At 35.8% G+C, this 18,197-nt stretch overlaps 2 protein-coding genes and 2 pseudogenes across 3 annotated transcripts; 1 reads left to right on the top strand and 3 right to left on the bottom strand.

The window, feature by feature from the left end:
• The first annotated feature begins 629 nt into the window (after nt 1-629).
• On the top strand, nt 630-8,580 carry LOC107644685 (DNA (cytosine-5)-methyltransferase 1). Its single transcript, XM_016348609.3, has 12 exons — nt 630-892; nt 2,289-3,771; nt 4,183-5,683; nt 5,891-6,055; nt 6,166-6,361; nt 6,458-6,569; nt 6,668-6,815; nt 6,902-7,099; nt 7,191-7,469; nt 7,554-7,715; nt 7,799-8,017; nt 8,163-8,580. The coding sequence occupies exons 1-12, from the start codon at nt 823-825 to the stop codon at nt 8,298-8,300; spliced, it is 4,671 nt and encodes a 1,556-aa protein (XP_016204095.1). The 5' UTR covers nt 630-822; the 3' UTR covers nt 8,301-8,580.
• A 1,183-nt stretch (nt 8,581-9,763) lies between these two features.
• Nucleotides 9,764-11,313, bottom strand: LOC107644683 (putative carboxylesterase 18 pseudogene; annotated as a pseudogene). Its single transcript, XR_015883133.1, has one exon. The product of XR_015883133.1 is annotated as a putative carboxylesterase 18 pseudogene (transcript).
• A 1,314-nt stretch (nt 11,314-12,627) lies between these two features.
• LOC107641468 (putative carboxylesterase 18) lies at nt 12,628-13,647 on the bottom strand. Its single transcript, XM_016344959.3, has one exon. It carries the CDS (start codon nt 13,645-13,647, stop codon nt 12,628-12,630), a length of 1,020 nt encoding a protein of 339 aa, XP_016200445.1.
• Nucleotides 13,648-15,325: 1,678 nt separating this feature from the next.
• On the bottom strand, nt 15,326-17,951 carry LOC107642195 (putative carboxylesterase 18; annotated as a pseudogene).
• Nucleotides 17,952-18,197: the final 246 nt, after the last annotated feature.

Raw genomic sequence — 18,197 nt, 5'->3', positions numbered from 1 at the left:
TTTCCTTTTGGAAAAATTACCATAAAAATGTGATTTATTCCTTTTACAATGCAACTAAGCATTTTTTCCATATATAGTTAATCAAATTGTTAATTATACAGACAACCAACAATTGACGCTTTGGTTAAACTCACTTTGTCAAATTTTGACATGGTAAACATTTATTAGAAACAATTAACATTTATCTTTTCGTATAATACAAGTTATACATCTAATACTAAATATGACCAATGCATAGACATTAAAAGAAAAATGAAAATTGAAAGCAAAAATTGTTCTATATTAAGTAGAAAACGTTATTTTTCAACAACTAATTGCATTGTCTAAAGAATAATAACATAAAACTTTAATAAGCTACTCAAAAAAGTTTTTTTTTTTTTTAAATATTGGAAGCATAAAATAAGTCCATTAATAATAACGTTATATTTTTTAAAGTAGCTATCATAGACTTCAAATAAAATTAATAATTTTATAACACAAAATTAATGAATTAAATATCTATATAGTAAAAATATCTATATTATTATATTGTAATGTATAGGTTCATATTCAAATTGCTCAAAGGTGGGAAAATGAAACCCAAAATGTTGCAATAACATTGCCATGTGAGACACACTGAAAACTTAAAAGACAAATAAAAAGCAGCTTCTTCCAATGGGCGCCAAATAAACCCTCCCTCCCAAAATTTAGTGTACCCGCCAACGCTGAAAAAAAAAAATCTTTGTCAATGATAACATCAAGAGGCACACCAACTACACTTGCAAACAGAAATCCACATTCATTTTTCTTTTCTCTGCAGAAAAATAAGGGATTTGAAAAGAAATGGGTTCCGCTGCGCTCCTAGATTCATCTGTTCCAAGTGAATCTGAACCTTCTCAGACATCAGATTCAGGTATATAAGCACAAATCCGTTCATTTCTCCGGTTTCTATTCGCATGCAATTTTAGGTTACTTGTAGTAAGGTATTTTAGTGTGGTTTTGCATGAGCGATACAAGAATGATATGCTTTTCTTATTCCATGGTTCTTTTTTTTAATCTTTTTTATCAGTGTGGTGTTGGATGAATGATTTTTTTGTTTTATTTTGAAATAGCATTTTGTGTTTTCTCGTGATTTTTCGTGTTAAAGATCTGTTCTTGAGGATTTTTTTTCCTGATTGAATTGATCTGTTATTACCGGGGTTCTGGCTTAGTGTTATATTGGATAGCTTTCAGGCATTTGTTTTCTTCTATATGTTTCTTTTGGATTAATTGTGAAATTAAACTTTGTCTTTTATTATATTCTTTCAAAAGCTTTCTCCACAATATTTTGATGTTAGTTTAACCTCAACGGAATCTATAACTTTGGTATGATCCTTTGATATAATGGTCATTAGCAATCTTATGCATGATGCTATAGTGGAATGGTGTGTTATATATACTTGTGTGCAATACTTTCGGTCTCATGGTTTTATGATTGTTGTACCTGTGTTGCATGATTTGATTGTTGTGCTTTTTTGTGGTATGTTTGTGAATGGGGATCTTGAAAGGAAAATGAGAGAATGGAAGAATGTGAAGAACAAAATGGACTTTACTTTGCTCATCAAGTTGTTCCCCTTCCTTTCTTCTCGTCCAAGATTCCAACATGCATACACACTTTTACTGGTAGAACTTGTAGGCATTGGGCACCAAACTCATTGGTTGAATAACTTGTTAATTATTCTGCTTTTAATGACTCTAATTTTTCAGAATCAAGTTTTCCAGCAATGATAGATAATGGATGTAATGACTAATCAGTGCTCATACATACAATACTACTAGGTTTAATTACATGATTTTAGTGTTTATGTCTCTTTCCCTTGATGAATTTATTTCCCTAAATCCATCATGGTAAATACCCTTAGATCTTTGTAAATTATCTTATTTTAGTGTTTATGTCTCTTTGTAAATTATTTTGGAGCTCTATTGTTATGGTGCAATCTAAGTAACCGATATTGGCTGCATGATTCTCAATTAGATTTTATGCTCATTTAAGACTATGTCCGTTATTGCATTTTATTTTTTATTTTTACTTTTTTCCTGTAGTTGCTTCCTTCTATGTGCTTTGTAATCTTTATTGGTTGCTTGTTTTTGCGAGTCCCGGTTTCTTACCTGTTTTATTATTCTATATTACAGCCTTACAGGTGCAATGGATGTTTATAATGCCTCTAAATATGCTATGCCTGTCTTTTTCTGTGAGCTTTGCATTACTCACCTTGTAGTCTTTTAAAATAAAAATGATAATGCTACTCTTTGATCCATTTGTTTTGTAGGTGTTAAAAAAGGTAAGAGTAAGAAGAAATCTGTAGCTTCCAAAACCAAAGAGGAAGTTATGGGTGCAAATAAACAGAAGAAGCGGACAGCATCGGCGAGAAGTGAACAGCCTTCTGGTACCCGCAAAATGCCCAAGCGAGCTGCAGCATGTAAAAGTTTGAAGGAGAAATCCTTTTCCATATCCGAGAAATCTTCTCTCATTGAAATGAAGAAAGATCAGACTGTAGATGAAGAAATTGTGGCTGTTGGCTTGACAGCTGGACAAGATGATGGTCGTCCAAACAGAAGAATTACTGACTTTATTCTTCATGATGAAAATGGTAATGCACAGCCTCTGGAGATGCTGGAGGTTAATGATTTGTATATCTCGGGCCTTATATTGCCCCTTGAAGAAAGTACTGACAAGAAAAAGGAGAAAGGAGTCCGATGTGAAGGCTTTGGTAGAATTGAAACATGGGACATCTCTGGTTATGAAGATGGCTCTCCAGTGATATGGCTGTCTACTGAAATTGCTGATTATGACTGCTTGAAGCCAGCTGCTAGTTACAAAACAACTTATGATCATTTTTATGAGAAGGCTCGCACATGCATTGAAGTGTACAAAAGACTTGCAAAGTCTTCTGGTGGGGACCCTGATATAAGTCTTGATGAGTTACTTGCTGGCATGGCTCGGTTGATGAGTGGTAGCAAGTGCTTTTCTGGAACTGCATCTATAAAAGACTTTATTATCAGTCAGGGTGAATTTATTTATAAGCAGCTCGTGGGCTTGGACATTACATCCAAGGCAAATGACAGGTTGTTTGCAGATATTCCTGCTCTTGTTGCTCTTAGAGATGAGAGTAAGAAACAAGCAAACTATGCACATGCACAAGTAATACCTTCAAATGGGAGTTTAAGAATTGGAGATGCAGAGAACAAGAAACACACGGATTCAATGACTTGTGAAGCTGAGGAAGATGAAGATGCAAAGTTGGCAAGGCTATTGCAGGAAGAAATAGATTGGAAATCCATGAAAGCTAAGAAAAACTCCAGATTTGCTTCTTCCTCTAACAAGTACTACATCAAAATTAATGAAGATGAGATTGCCAATGACTATCCGCTTCCAGCATATTATAAGACCTCCCTTCAAGAAACTGATGAGTTTTTAGTTTTCGATAATGACTATGATGTGTATGACCCTGAAGACCTTCCACGAAGCATGCTGCACAACTGGTCTTTATACAACTCTGAGGCAAGATTGATTTCATTGGAGCTTCTTCCAATGAAACCTTGTTCAGATATTGATGTTACTATCTTCGGATCAGGTTTGATGACTGAAGATGATGGTAGTGGTTTTCATTTGGATACTGATGATGGCCAATCTTCAACTACTTCAGGAGCACAGGTTGATGGAATGCCAATTTATCTGAGTGCCATAAAGGAATGGATGATTGAATTTGGCTCATCCATGATTTTCATATTAATCCGGACTGATCTTGCCTGGTACTTGCCTTTGTCTAAACTAAATACCTTTATTACTTTTCAAAATTTTGATTTTATTATTTTTTATTTTGCATTTCTCAATAAGGTGCCATTTGTTTTTGTATCTTGATGCATACTTTGAATACTGATTGTTGTTTTTATACTTGAGAGATTAGTTTGTGATATAAAATTAGAAAATCCATTTTTGACTTGTGTATTGAAGTCTGAATTATTTGCAAGCATAACTAATGCAAATAAATCACATTATCTGCCACAAATCTATTGGTCATGTAGTGAAGCATTCATATATTTTAAGCACATATTTAATAGAATTATTTTGTTATTATATCTGTCATAGTTCCTATTGAAATATTTTAATTTTGTATCTGTCAATATTTATAGGCTCAATGAATTGATCCTAATTCCTTTCAGGTATAGACTTGGCAAGCCATCAAAGCAGTATGCTCCTTGGTATAACACAGTATTGAAAACTGCAAGGCTTGCTATCAATATTATCACTATGCTGAAAGAGCAGAGCCGAGTGTCCCGACTTTCCTTTGGAGATGTTATAAAGAAAGCTGCCGAGTTTGCCCATGACCATCGCTCCTATATTTCTTCTGATCCAGCTGCTGTTGAGAGATATGTTGTTGTCCATGGACAGATCATTCTGCAACTGTTTGCAGAATTTCCTGACGATAAGATCAGAAAGTCTCCTTTTGTGACTGGACTAATGAGCAAAATGGAAGCACGGCACCATACTAAATGGTTAGTAAAGAAGAATAAAATCGTACCTAAAAGTGAACCAAATCTAAATCCTAGAGCTGCAGTAGCTTCTATTGTGTCCAAGAGAAAAGCTATGCAAGCTACTACAACAAAGCTGATCAATAGAATATGGGGAGAGTATTACTCAAACCACTTGCCAGAGGATTCAAAAGAGGGAGCAGCAACTGAGCCAAAGGATGAGGATGAAGTTGAGGAGCAGGATGAAAATGAAGATGAAGATCCTGAGCAGGAGACATGTTTGGAGGAAAGCCCAAAGTCACATTCAGTTTCAAAACAGCCCAAAACATTTTCTTCAGAAAGAGAAATACGATGGGATGGTGATCCTCAGGGTAAGATGAGTTCTGGATATCTTCTTTATAAACAGGCTGTTATTCATGGGGAAGTGGTTGCTGTAGGAGGATCTGTGTTAGTGGAAGTTGATGAATCAGATGTACTTCCGGATATTTATTTTGTTGAATATATGTTTGAAACAAGAAATGGAGGAAAAATGTTTCATGGAAGGCTAATGCAGCGTGGTTGTGAAACTGTTCTTGGCAACACTGCAAATGAGAGAGAGGTGTTTCTCACTAATGAGTGTAGGGACTTGAAACTGGCGGATATAATGCAGCCTGCTACGGTAGATATTCGGAAAAGGCCTTGGGGATGTCAGCATCGAAAACAAAACATTATTGCGGATAAAAATGATAGGGCTAGAGCAGAAGACAGGAAGAAAAAAGGGTTGCCTATTGAATATTATTGCAAAAGTTTGTATTGGCCTGAAAGAGGTGCCTTCTTCAGCATTCCATTTGATTCTTTAGGCCTGGGGTCTGGCATTTGTCACTCTTGCAAATTAAATGAAGATGAAAAGGAGAGAGATACTTTCAAAGTAGTTTCATCTAAATCTGGTTTTGTACTCAGAGGGACTCAGTATTCTGTTAGTGATTATGTTTATGCAAGTCCTTTTGACTTAGATGAAAGGACAGAGCAGGCAACTCACAAAAGTGGGAGGAATGTAGGGCTTAAACCTTATGTTGTGTGCCAACTGCTGGAGATCATTACTAAAAAGGACGTGAAACAAGCTGAAATTAAATCCACAGAGGTTAAAGTCAGAAGGTTTTACCGACCAGAAGATATATCAAGTGCGAAGGCATACTGCTCAGATCTTCAAGAGGTAAAAGCTACTTTGAAGCTAAAAAGGCACCACAAACACAAACATATTGCAATATTCTTCAAAATATTAGAAAAACATTGTTTGGTGAATGGTGAACATAATCTTTTAAAATGATATAGTGATATTCTTTTGGGTATTAGCTCCATTTATGTCCTTTCTGTGTGTAATTTCTTCTATTGACTTAGATTTTGTGATTTATAAAATTAGGTATATTACAGTGATGAAACCTGCACAATATCAGTAGAATCCATAGAGGGAAAATGTGAACTCAGAAGGAAGAATGATATCACTGAAAGCAGTGCCATTGGAGTGTTACAAAATGTATTTTTCTGTGAGCACTTGTATGATCCTGCAACTGGATCGCTCAAGCAGGTATTTTACTGTTGGCATTCTCATGGATGTATATTATGTTCTTGTAAACCATCAATTGGTTGAATTGAATGATTTCCAATACTTGACAATCTTTTTTATTTGCTTTGCAGTTGCCAGCTCATATCAAAATAAAATATTCAAGTGGAAGCTCTGGTGATCCTGGAGCTAGGAAGAGAAAAGGAAAGTGTAAGGAGGGAGAAGTCACTTCAGAGCGTGCAAAAGAAGGAACATTGGATGAAAAACGTTTATCAACATTGGACATATTTGCTGGCTGTGGTGGTTTATCGCAGGGGTTACAACAGTCAGGTAATTCTTACTACATTATTATAGCTAGAAATATAACCATGTTTGTTATCAAATACATATGGCTTGCACTTGTGTGTTAACACTTAATTGTTTCAGGGATTACATTAACTAAATGGGCCATTGAGTATGAAGAACCTGCTGGGGATGCATTTAGAGCCAATCATCCTGAAGCATTGGTGTTTGTTAACAATTGCAATGTTATTCTTAGGTAATTATCATCTGATTTACAATATAAATATTCCAGTCCCCAAGGTTCAACAGAGTGGAAACCATTTTAAAGTAACTTACAATTGTGTTGCAATATAGGGCTATTATGGAGAAGTGTGGGGACACAGATGATTGTATCTCAACAACTGAGGCTACAGAGTTAGCTGCAAAACTTGATGAGAAAGAACTGAGTAGCTTACCAATGCCTGGCCAAGTTGATTTCATTAATGGGGGTCCTCCATGCCAGGTCTGTAAAGCTGCTAACTTAGTTTCAGTAATTCACTTATACTGATAATAATACTCTTGTAGTAATTGAATTGTATATTTTTGCAGGGTTTCTCGGGTATGAACAGATTCAACCAAAGTACTTGGAGCAAAGTCCAGTGCGAGATGATATTAGCATTCTTATCCTTTGCCGATTATTTCCGGCCAAGGTATTTCTTGTTAGAGAATGTGAGGAATTTTGTGTCCTTCAATAAGGGGCAGACATTCCGTTTAACCTTGGCTTCACTTCTTGAGATGGGTTATCAGGTAAATTTACATGAGTGCATATTTATTTATCCAATTGATTGCACTTTAGAGTCTCAAAGAACTTACTAATGCTGCTTTGCTTTTCCAAAAGGTGAGGTTTGGTATCCTTGAAGCTGGAGCTTTTGGAGTTTCACAGTCAAGAAAACGTGCATTTATATGGGCAGCCTCCCCAGATGATGTGCTTCCTGAGTGGCCAGAGCCAATGCATGTCTTTGCTGCACCCGAGTTGAAAATCACATTATCAGAAGGTGTTCAGTATGCTGCTGTCCGCAGTACCGCAAATGGTGCACCATTGCGTGCAATAACTGTTCGGGATACTATTGGTGAACTCCCGGCTGTGGCGAATGGAGCCTCTAAAGCAAACATGGAGGTATGTAAAACTGTAGCATTGCCTGCTAGATATCCTTTTATAGTTCTCCTATACGTATGAGTTGCTTGTATTTGTGTTGGACAGTATAAACAAGAGCCTGTCTCATGGTTTCAAAAGAAGATTCGCGGGGATATGGCTGTCTTGACTGATCATATATCAAAGGAGATGAATGAGTTGAACTTGATTAGATGTCAGAAAATTCCTAAGAGACCAGGTGCTGATTGGCGTGACCTTCCAGATGAAAAGGTTGAAGTTTAATTATTGAATGTCCTAAAACAACTTGCTAATTTATTCTGTTTGTCTAATTTGTGATCTACGATGAAATGCAGGTAAAATTGTCTACTGGACAAGTTGTTGATTTGATACCATGGTGTTTGCCAAACACAGCTAAGCGCCATAATCAATGGAAGGGACTGTTTGGTAGGTTGGATTGGGAAGGAAACTTCCCAACTTCTATCACAGACCCTCAACCAATGGGGAAGGTTGGAATGTGCTTCCATCCAGACCAGGATAGGATTCTTACTGTTCGCGAATGTGCTCGATCACAAGTAAGTCTTCAAATTTAGTTAGGTTAACTATCATGATAACCGATGATATGAGAAGTAATGGAATCCTAAGAGAATGGAAATTAATTTTGTTGATTTATTAGTGAAAATATCATCTGCTTAATGTTCTCTTTATCTATGAATGCAGGGTTTTCCTGATTGCTATCAATTTTCTGGTAACATCATACACAAGCACAGACAGATTGGTAATGCTGTTCCTCCTCCTTTGGCATTTGCATTAGGCAGAAAGCTTAAACAAGCCGTGGAAAGTAAGAGCTCTATTTAGGCATTCATCTTTTCATATTCTTGGATTGGACTAGTCTTCAAGAAATTGTAAATGTTTTTAGGGTAATTCTCATAGCTTCATGTAACCAAAGAATTCCTTGTAGACAACGCAAAACTGGTTACTGTCAAATTGGATTTCTCTTGATGAGTGATGTTTTAGATTTTTTACTGTTATTTACTTATTTTACCAAAGAAGGCGAAAATATTGTACTTTTCAAGATTGTTGTTTCTTGAAAACGTTTTTTCGTAATGCAATTAATTTTAATACCACTGAAAATTCACATGTAATTGTTTTATTTAAAGTTAATAGTTAAGAATTATTAAATGATAATTTAGTCAAACATGTTAAATCATGTAATTGTTTTTATCTATTAATTTTACATGAAGACAGTAGTTACATGTAAATTTTCGTCTTTAACAATTATATTAAAAGTGAGATAATATATTAACTATCTATCTCTAGTCTGTGATATAGTTCAGTTTATACAACAATCTTTTTCTGTTCAGAAAATTATATCTATAGATAATATACATAGATATATGTACTGGAAGATACATATAATAACTATAAGAATGTATAGTTGTTATTAATAGATAAAATTTGTCAACTTGGCACACATGTCGTTGGCCGCTAAACTGTGTTTCAAATGCAGGAATAAGACGTGCCTAAAATGGACATTAACCATCAACAACATAGTAGCAAATAGGCATAGTAGGCCCTAGAAAGATGGACCATGGTTCTCCATATACTACAAACTTTGCTTCCCCTTTCATTCAGTCACATCTTAAAGGAGTTTATCAGTCTAATTCCCAACGATAATAGTGAAGAGATTTTAATACTTTTGCATTCAAAAGTAAAATTTTTAACTCTACAGGGAAAATTTAATATTATTTTCTTATATACAGCCAAACTCGTTGGGAATTTACTCAACTCATTGTAATGTTGTATCTCGTATCATTACCTACTTATTGAAAAGTGAAAACTTCTCTAAATATTTAGTTATTTACTTATTGACTGTGGCAAATGTAAAACCATATCTCACTATAGCATGTTTCCAAGAAACTAACTGCAAATGTAGCTAGAACCGCAAAGCAAAAATAGCAGAGTCAAAGATATTCTAATATCTTAAATAAGACAAATTACTCTATTTCCTTATCAAGCAATATCTGGTCATAAAATGAGCACATGCTACTATAAATATGTATCACTAGGCCCTTGATAATGCTAGACAATCGCAGCTGTCCTTCATCAAACAGTTCCAACTCAATTATTGTCACCAACTTGTTGATCAAAGACAATTGACATTAACCCACCAAAACTTTCGGCTCTACAGATTAATGCTTGGCACACAACACAACACAACTTAGTTATCAACGGCTTTTGCAAACGCAGAATCTCAATTTGATAACAAAGAAAAACATCGAGCCACACTTCACAGAAGGCATAAAAAAGTAACTACTGCATTGCTCCATAAAACAACATATTTACTAATTTCTATCAACTGAATTTCTCACAAATAAGATCAAATAACATTGACATTTACTAACAGATAGAAAATACCATACTAATCTACAGAATAGTAACTAATAAGATTTCATGATTTATCAACAAAGATAAAAGCTAAGGGTTAATAGTCAAAATAGTTGCTGAAATGATCATACGCCTCAAATTGGTCATGAAAGATACATCCGGGAGTTAGATTGATATATAAATCATTTTGTAACACATTATAATCTAACGCACAGAAATGGACCAATTTAAATCCATATTATATCTTTAAATAACCAAATTGACACATGTGATCTTGAAGTGATTATCTTGACCATTAACCTTAAAAACTAAATTCATATCTGTATTATAACAATGATCATTATTCAGAATTGGAGATTTCCTTGGTGATGAAATCCTTGACTTGTGAGATCAATTGGGAAGATTCAGGCACATTAGGGAACAAATAAAAGGCATGGAACATAGTTGGATACTCAATTAGCTGAGCCACTTTACCTGATTTCCTTAACCACTCATAATATCTTCTTTGCCAATCCTGTAACGGGTCAAACCCGCTCACAAACACAAGGGTATTTGGGTAATTCAGACCCGATATGTCCAATGCATTTGGACCCGACACGTTCGCAGACCCGTGGTTCCGATCCGACCCGTTTGGTAAGAACACCTTCCACAGCCAATCGGTCCTCGCCACTGAAACAAGCGGGGCGTTGTTCCCGAGCCGGATCTCTGCCTCGGTCCGCTCCTCGCCGCCGAAGAACGGTTGGATCGATACCAACCCGAGGACCCGGACTTTCTGAAGCTCCGACTGTGCGATCCGAATTGCCACGTGGTGTGCGAGATTGGCGCCGGCACTGTCGCCGGCGAGGAAGCATTTTGCCAAATCAGCATTTTTCGGCAGGACAGAGGGATTCTCTTCGAGGAATTTCACGGCAGCGAATCCGTCATCGTACTGGCAGGGGTAGCGGTGCTCCGGCGTTGGGCGGTAGTTCACGGAGACAACGATGGCGTTGAGTCTCCGGCACAATCTCCGGCAGACTGCGTTGTAGCCGAAGGAGGCCGGGGAAAGAAACGCGAATCCGCCTCCGTGGAAGAAGATGAGGACGGGGAGTGTAGCGCCTGCGACGGGGGTTGAGGGAGTGAAGAGTCGGAACCAGACGTCTTTTGCGGCGTCGACTGTGACGTCTTCGGAAGTAACGCCGTTACTTGGGAGGGGACTGGGTTTGGTCTTGTGGTCGAGGAATTTGAGGAGACGGCGGTTGATTGTACCGTCAGAGCGGCATGCGACGTCGTTTACAGCTGCGAACAAAGAGATGGAAAATCGCATGTGCCATGCAAGTGATAGTTTTGGGGTTTCGGAGTTGCCTTCAGCTGCCATTCTGTGTATTATTTTCTGATTTCTTTTGACGAGACGTTACTTTAGTTCTTTACACAGAGTCCTAAAGAGAGTAAAAGACGGTGAAAAGAAAATCAACATTTATAGTTGGATTTAACCACCTAACCAAGCTTCCTTTTTCGTCTACATTACTGGAAGTAGTTGAGACTGTGTGTGTGTGTAAATCATAGAGATTACGTGGAAGAAAATTGGTTCCTTTTTGGCTTTTTCTAACCCCTTTTCTTTTTTTGAAAAAAATATCAAATGTTTTTTCTTTTACTATTTATTATTATTAATATTATTATTATTAATATTTATTATTATTGATTATTGAGTTGTAATTAATTTTTAATTCAGTTTTTAGTAATTAAAATTTGAATGATTGAAATTATTAAATGTTAAATATTTTACATCTAATTAATTTTATTTTTGTTATTAAAATTAAAAAAGAATGAGTTGTTAATCAATTCTGAATTCAAATTTAAATTTGAGTATGAAAATTAAAAAAAAATAAATTTTAATCATAATTCATTTTAAGATAAAATATTATTTTGTACATCATATTATAGGATAATGTGGTTATTTGTTATTTTTCAATGACAAATATTGTTAGATAAAATAATGTAAAAAATTGAAAGAAGATATATTTACCAATTTAGAGATACTAATTTATTTTCTAATAGAACAAATGTTATATTGAATAACAAAATTTATTATTGATTTCCCTTCACATTAATTAATACTCAATGATGGTATTCCAGTAATGTTATCAAGAAATATTAATCAATTTAATAGTTTTTGTAATGATTGTAAGTCTATAAGTTTGGAAACTTAAAAATTATGTCATAAAATGTGAAGATTTTAGACGTAACAATATTGATTATATTATTTTTACTTCAAAAATGAATACAATACTAATAAATAAAATTGTCCTCGGTAAATTTAAAAAAAGACAAATTTTTATAAGTATTACTATAAATGAGAAATCGTGCTACATTGAAGACAAATATTTTTTTTACGGTATTTGTTAACTCACCGCGTATTAATCCTCTATTTGTTACAGGTCTACCGTTAGTTAATAGATTGCTATACACAAAGCGAAATTCAAACTCCTAATACGTATGTAAACAAACTAGTGAGAAGATCACTCAACTAATCTAAATTAGTTAAGATAAATACTTTTTTTTTAAATATTTTTAAGTTATAAAATATTTATTATAATAATTATTATATATACTTTTTGTTTAATTTTTAATAAAAATTTTATATAATTTTATGTATTATCCTATGAAAACACAGAAACATAGACTAGTTTCTATTTTAAATCCATATTTTTATTGTTTTTCTATCTCTATATATTTACATATTTAAAATACCATTCAAATAGAACTTGGTTAATTGTTGCATTGTTAATGTTACATGACTCAATCATAATAATTCAACAGATTATTTGGAGTTGGAGACTTCCTTGGTGATGAAATCCTTAACTTGTGAGATCAACTGAAAGGCCTCGGGCAAATTAGGGAACAAGTAAAATGCATGGAACATGCTTGGATACTCAATTAACTGAGCCTCTTTTCCTGATTTCTTTAACCAATCGAAGTACCTTCTTTGCCAATCTTGTAACGGGTCAAACCCGCCCACAAACACAAGGGTACTCGGGTAATTCAAACCCGAAATATCCATGGCATTGGGACCCGACACATTGACCGCCTCGTGGTCTCGATTCGACCCATCCGGCAAGAAAACCTTCCATAGCCAATCGGTCCTTGGCATAGACACCAACGGTGCACCATCCCCAAGCCGAATTTCTGCCTCGGTTCGCTCCTCGCCACCGAAGAATGGTTGTATTGATACTAACCCGATTACCCGGATTTTTTGGAGCTCCGACCGTGCAACCCGAACTGCCACGTGATGTGCCAAATTGGCACCCGCGCTGTCACCAGCCACAAAACATTTTGATACGTCAGCATTTTCCGGCAAGACTGAGGGGTTCTCGTCTAGGAATTTCACGACGGCGAATCCGTCGTCGTATTGGCTGGGGTAGCGGTTCTCCGGCGTTAGGCGGTAATTGATGGAAACAACAATGACATTGAGTTGCCTAACGAATCTACGGCAAACTGCGTCGTAACTGAAAGAGGATGGGGCGAAGAACGCGAATCCGCCGCCGTGGAAGAAGACGAGGACAGGGAGGGTGGCGTCGCCGTCAACAGTAGTAGCCGAGGGACTGTAAAGGCGAAACCAAACGGTTTTTGTAACGTCAACGGTGACGTCTTTGGAGATGACACCTTTAATGGGAGTGGCATTGGGTTTGGTCTTACGGTCGATAATTTTGGTGAAACGGCGGTTAACGGTTCCGTCTTGGCGGCATGCAATGTCGTTTAGAGCAGCGAACAAAGAAAGGGAGAACCGTGTATGCCAAGCAAGGGATAGTTTTGGTAATTGAGAATCACCTTCTGTTGTCATATTTTGAGTTATGTATCTATGTTTGTTGAAAGTGAATGAAAAGTGATTGAGATAATCATAAAACGATGATAAAATAGAATAGACGTTAAATTTAGATATAGTGAAGATTTCTTTATATAGTTTTGCTATGATTAGTTTATATAAACAAATGTGGAGGAGATGATCGGTAAATTGTGATATACAAGACTTGTGTTGGGTTTACGCTGAGATTATGTGTTAGAAGAATTGTAAAGGTGAGGCTTTAATTTCTTTCATTTTCCATGAAGTAAACACTCTTATTCATAGAGTAAATTTGATCAGTAGTTTTGAATAAATAATATAAGAGGTAAAGAAAAAAGGGATAAAAAAAATGGGGAGTCCTAGGGGAACAATGAAAATTTTGAACAACATGAACAATCACCAATCAAATGAAAATATACAACATCTTAATTTAATGCTACTGATTAAATTTACTCTTTTAACTCTATTAATTCACATTATTTACACATTGTTCAAAAATCTTGTTTGTTACCTATACTTTTCCAAAAAAAATTAAAAAGTCTAACATTTTGTGTTTAATTTTGGAAAAGTTTAAAATTAAAAATTTGGTTTATATGAAGAAGACGCTATATCTCTTTTCGTAGGGCATGATTTTCAAAATTATCCTTTATCTTTATATTTTTGTAAAAAAATTTTCCATTGAAATAAGAGTAACAGATTCACTCTCTATATTTCGAAGGAAAAGTCTAGAGCCAGCAACTTTTGTGTTTTGTGGTTAGTACTTAACCATAAAAAAAAAAGTGAGTGATCTCTTATTATTAGATGTAATTTCACACTATTAAAAAGATTATTGATGATTACAAAACACAAAAATTGCTAGTCTCCTAACACTCCTCATTTTAAAAAGTAAATGTTAAATATTTTTCAATTTTTAAGGTTTGAACCCAAAAACTTTTAGTCATTTTAACTATTTTAATTAATTCCATTTGTGTTATTAGTATACATGCTTAAAAAATAAAATGATGGACTAATCATATACTAGTATATATAATATAGATGAAAAGGAGTTAATAAGGTCCGAGAGATCCAAATTTGTTGAAAAAAGAGATTATTATTTTTTAATAAATTATCATTTTTAACTATAAAAATATAACTAAGTCAATATGTAAAAATTGTTCATGTTCGATAAAACTATGTAACATGAATAATTTGTTAGATAATTTTATCGAATTAATCTATTAGAATATTGAATTAGATTGTCTCGTTTGACATTTGAAAAAGATTAGAATGGTAATTTATTCATTGTTTTTCGTACATGCAAATAAAGGAATGATGTGGTTGAGACTAGGGGACAACGCCACCCACACAATGTGTTGATAGGGCAGGTGGGGTTAGGTTTTGACCTTTGGCTGATTTGTGCATTGATTACCACATATTATGTTAATTGCCCATGCTCCGGATTGTACCTTGTTTAAGTGTTTAAAGACTCAGAGTTCAAACTTGATTATCGTCAATTAAAATATATAAAAAAATCAAAACTAATATTTAAGTATTATCTAGTATTAATTTTATATTTATTAAATTTTGCATCATCACGTGATTCACTGATAATAATTCATCTACAAACTTACAGACTTTAATTTTAATCCTAGTCTTAATTTTAATACCATATGACAGGTATCAAGTATTGTCTCTAGTAGAGAAAACTAATAAACTTTAAGCATATTGTGAAGAAAGTCAACTTAATAATGATACTAATGATTCTTTGGAATTAGACACCCTATTGGCGATGAAATCTTTGACTTGTGAGATCAATTGAGAAGATTCAGGCAAATTAGGGAATACATAAAAGGCATGGAACATAGTTGGATACTCAATTAGCTGAGCCACTTTACCTGATTTCCTTAACCACTCATAGTATCTTCTTTGCCAATCCTTTAACGGATCAAACCCGCCCACAAACACAAGGGTATTTGGGTAATTAAGCCCTGAAATATCCAAAGAATTTGGACCCGATACGTTACATGACCCGTGGTCCGACCCGTTTGGTAAGAACACCTTCCACATCCAATCAATCCTTGCCACCGACACCAGCAGCACCCGATCGTGTTGGATCTCCGCTTTGGTCCGCTCCTCGCCTCCGAAGAACGGCTGGATCGAGAGCAAACCGAGGACCTAGACTTTTCGGAGTAACGACTGCGTAATCCGAATTGCCACGTGGTGCGCCAAATTGGCGCCAGCACTATCGCCGGCGAGGAAGCATTTTGCCAAGTCAGCATTTTCCGGCAGCACCGAGGGATTCTCTTCGAGGAATTTCATCGCGGCGAATCCGTCGTCGTACTGGCAAGGGTAACGGTGCTCCGGCGTAAGGCGGTAGTTGACAGAGATAACGATAGCATTGAGTTGATGGCAAAATCTTCGGCAGAGTGCGACATAAACGACGGAAGCTAGGGAGAGGAATGCAAATCCGCCACCATGGAAGTAGATGACAACGGGGAGGGTGACACCGTGAGCGGTGGTAGAGTGTTAGGATTTGGTTGAATTAGTCCCACATTGCTTAGGATAGCAAATGGAGTGGGTAGCTTAGGCTATAAATATGAGGCTAAATTCTCTATATTTTTTGCACCAGTCGGAAACACTTAAAGCTTGTATCTGACTTTTCTTTTTCTCTATACTCTTTAATTAGAGAGTGTTATGAGGTGTAGTTAAATATTTTCTTTGAGAGTGTGGGTGTACTGGGGTGCCGGTATTAGAGAGAAAGAAGTCTATATGTTGTAACAATTTTCACATAGTGATATTCTTTGGTTGTCATTTGACAACGGCCGTGGTTTTTTTTTCTCCAGTAATTGGAGTTTTTCACGTTAAATTCTTGTGTTGTGATTGTGTCTATTTTATTTCTCTGTGAAAGGTATTTTCTCAAAGGAGAATAGTGTATTATTCCCAACATGTGGTATCAGAGCCTGGTTCGGTGGGATTTATTCTTAGTATGCTCTGTGATTGCAGCCTAGTCTGACCTTCTACATCAGAAAAGAATTTTGTCCTGTGGCTTGAGGTTGATCTTTGGTTGCTGTTGTTGTTGCTGGAAGGCAGTGTGACACTGTGAGAGTGCAGTTTGGAAATGTTCTGGCTAAGGAAAGACTTGGTATTTAAGTGTGTCCATTGTGACCCACCTCTCTTTCATAGAGACCCTTCCTAGTGCACGGTCTACAGTTGAGTTATACTATTCCAGTATACGGTTGCAACAATGTCAGGATATTCAAGTGCTGTGAAGCTTGAAATAGAGAAATTTGATGGAAGAATTAATTTTGGCTTGTGGCAAATACAAGTCAAAGATGTGTTGATACAATCAGGTTTGTACAAGGCGTTGAAGGAGAAGATCTTTGGTATGGAAGATGATGTTCTCTAGAAGATAAGAAGTATCCTCATGGTATTGCCGCACTGCTATGGATAAGGATAAGTTGTGGCAATCGGGTCCACAATTGCACACGGGCATTGGTTGGCGTTGAGATGCAAGGTGTGTGGCGGAGTTATGTCGATGGCTGAAGAACTTCCAGGAAAAGCCAATTTGGAAGTTGCACCATGAATTTTCAGCAAGGTTTCGATCTGTACCAAGGCGAAATGCTTGGAGTGGTCTAATTCCAAGTGAGTATACTTTCATGGTGGAGTATGATAGTTCTCTGAACTATGATTGTCGGTATAGACAATGACAGCAAAGAATTGTCGGTGTTAACTATGGAAGCTGAAGATGTGTGACTATTTCAATCAAGGTGGAGATTGTTAGGATTTGGTTGAATTAGTCCCACATTGCTTAAGATAGCAAATGGAGTGGGTGGCCTAGGCTATAAATATGAGACTAAGTTCTCCATATTTTTTGCACCGGTCGAAAACACTTAAAACTTGTATCTGACTTTTCTTTTCCTCTATACTCTTTGATTAGAAAGTGTTGTGAGGTTTTTTTTTCTCCAGTAATTGAGGTTTTTCACGTTAAATTTTTGTGTTGTGATTGTATCTATTTTATTTATCTGTGAAAGGTATTTTCTCAAAAAAAAATTGTGTATTATTCCCAACATAGAGGAGGGGGTGAATAGGCGGAACCAAACGTCTTTTGCTGCGTCAACGATGACGTCTTTGGAGGTGACCCCGTTAACGGGGTTGGCATTGGGTTTGGTCTTGCGGTCGAAGAGGTTGTAGAAACGGCGGTTGACGGAGCCGTTAGGGCGGCATGCAAAGTCATTTATAATAGTCAAGAAAGAAATATAAAGTTGCGTAGACCAAGATAGACTTAATTTTGGGGCTTCGGCATAGGAATCACTTCTTTCTTCCATTTTGTTTTGTGTGTGTTTTTAAGTGAGTGGAAGGAATTCATAAAAAGATTGGGAGCAATTAATTCAAGTTCCTTTTATTTTGGTAGTACACTACTAGTATTGAGGATGCACATTCAAATTGTTTTTTATTAGGTAGAAACTCAGTTAACTTGATGTGAAATTTATAATTAAAAATTATTAAATAAAAATTTAGTTAAATCAATTAAATTATTTAATTATTCTTAATTATTAATTTTACTTAAAAAT

Source organism: Arachis ipaensis, chromosome B5 (genome assembly GCF_059453495.1).
Source record: "Arachis ipaensis isolate K30076 ecotype BB chromosome B5, ASM5945349v1, whole genome shotgun sequence".
Taxonomy (NCBI): domain Eukaryota; kingdom Viridiplantae; phylum Streptophyta; class Magnoliopsida; order Fabales; family Fabaceae; genus Arachis; species Arachis ipaensis.
This window is presented reverse-complemented; position numbering and strand designations above follow the sequence as displayed.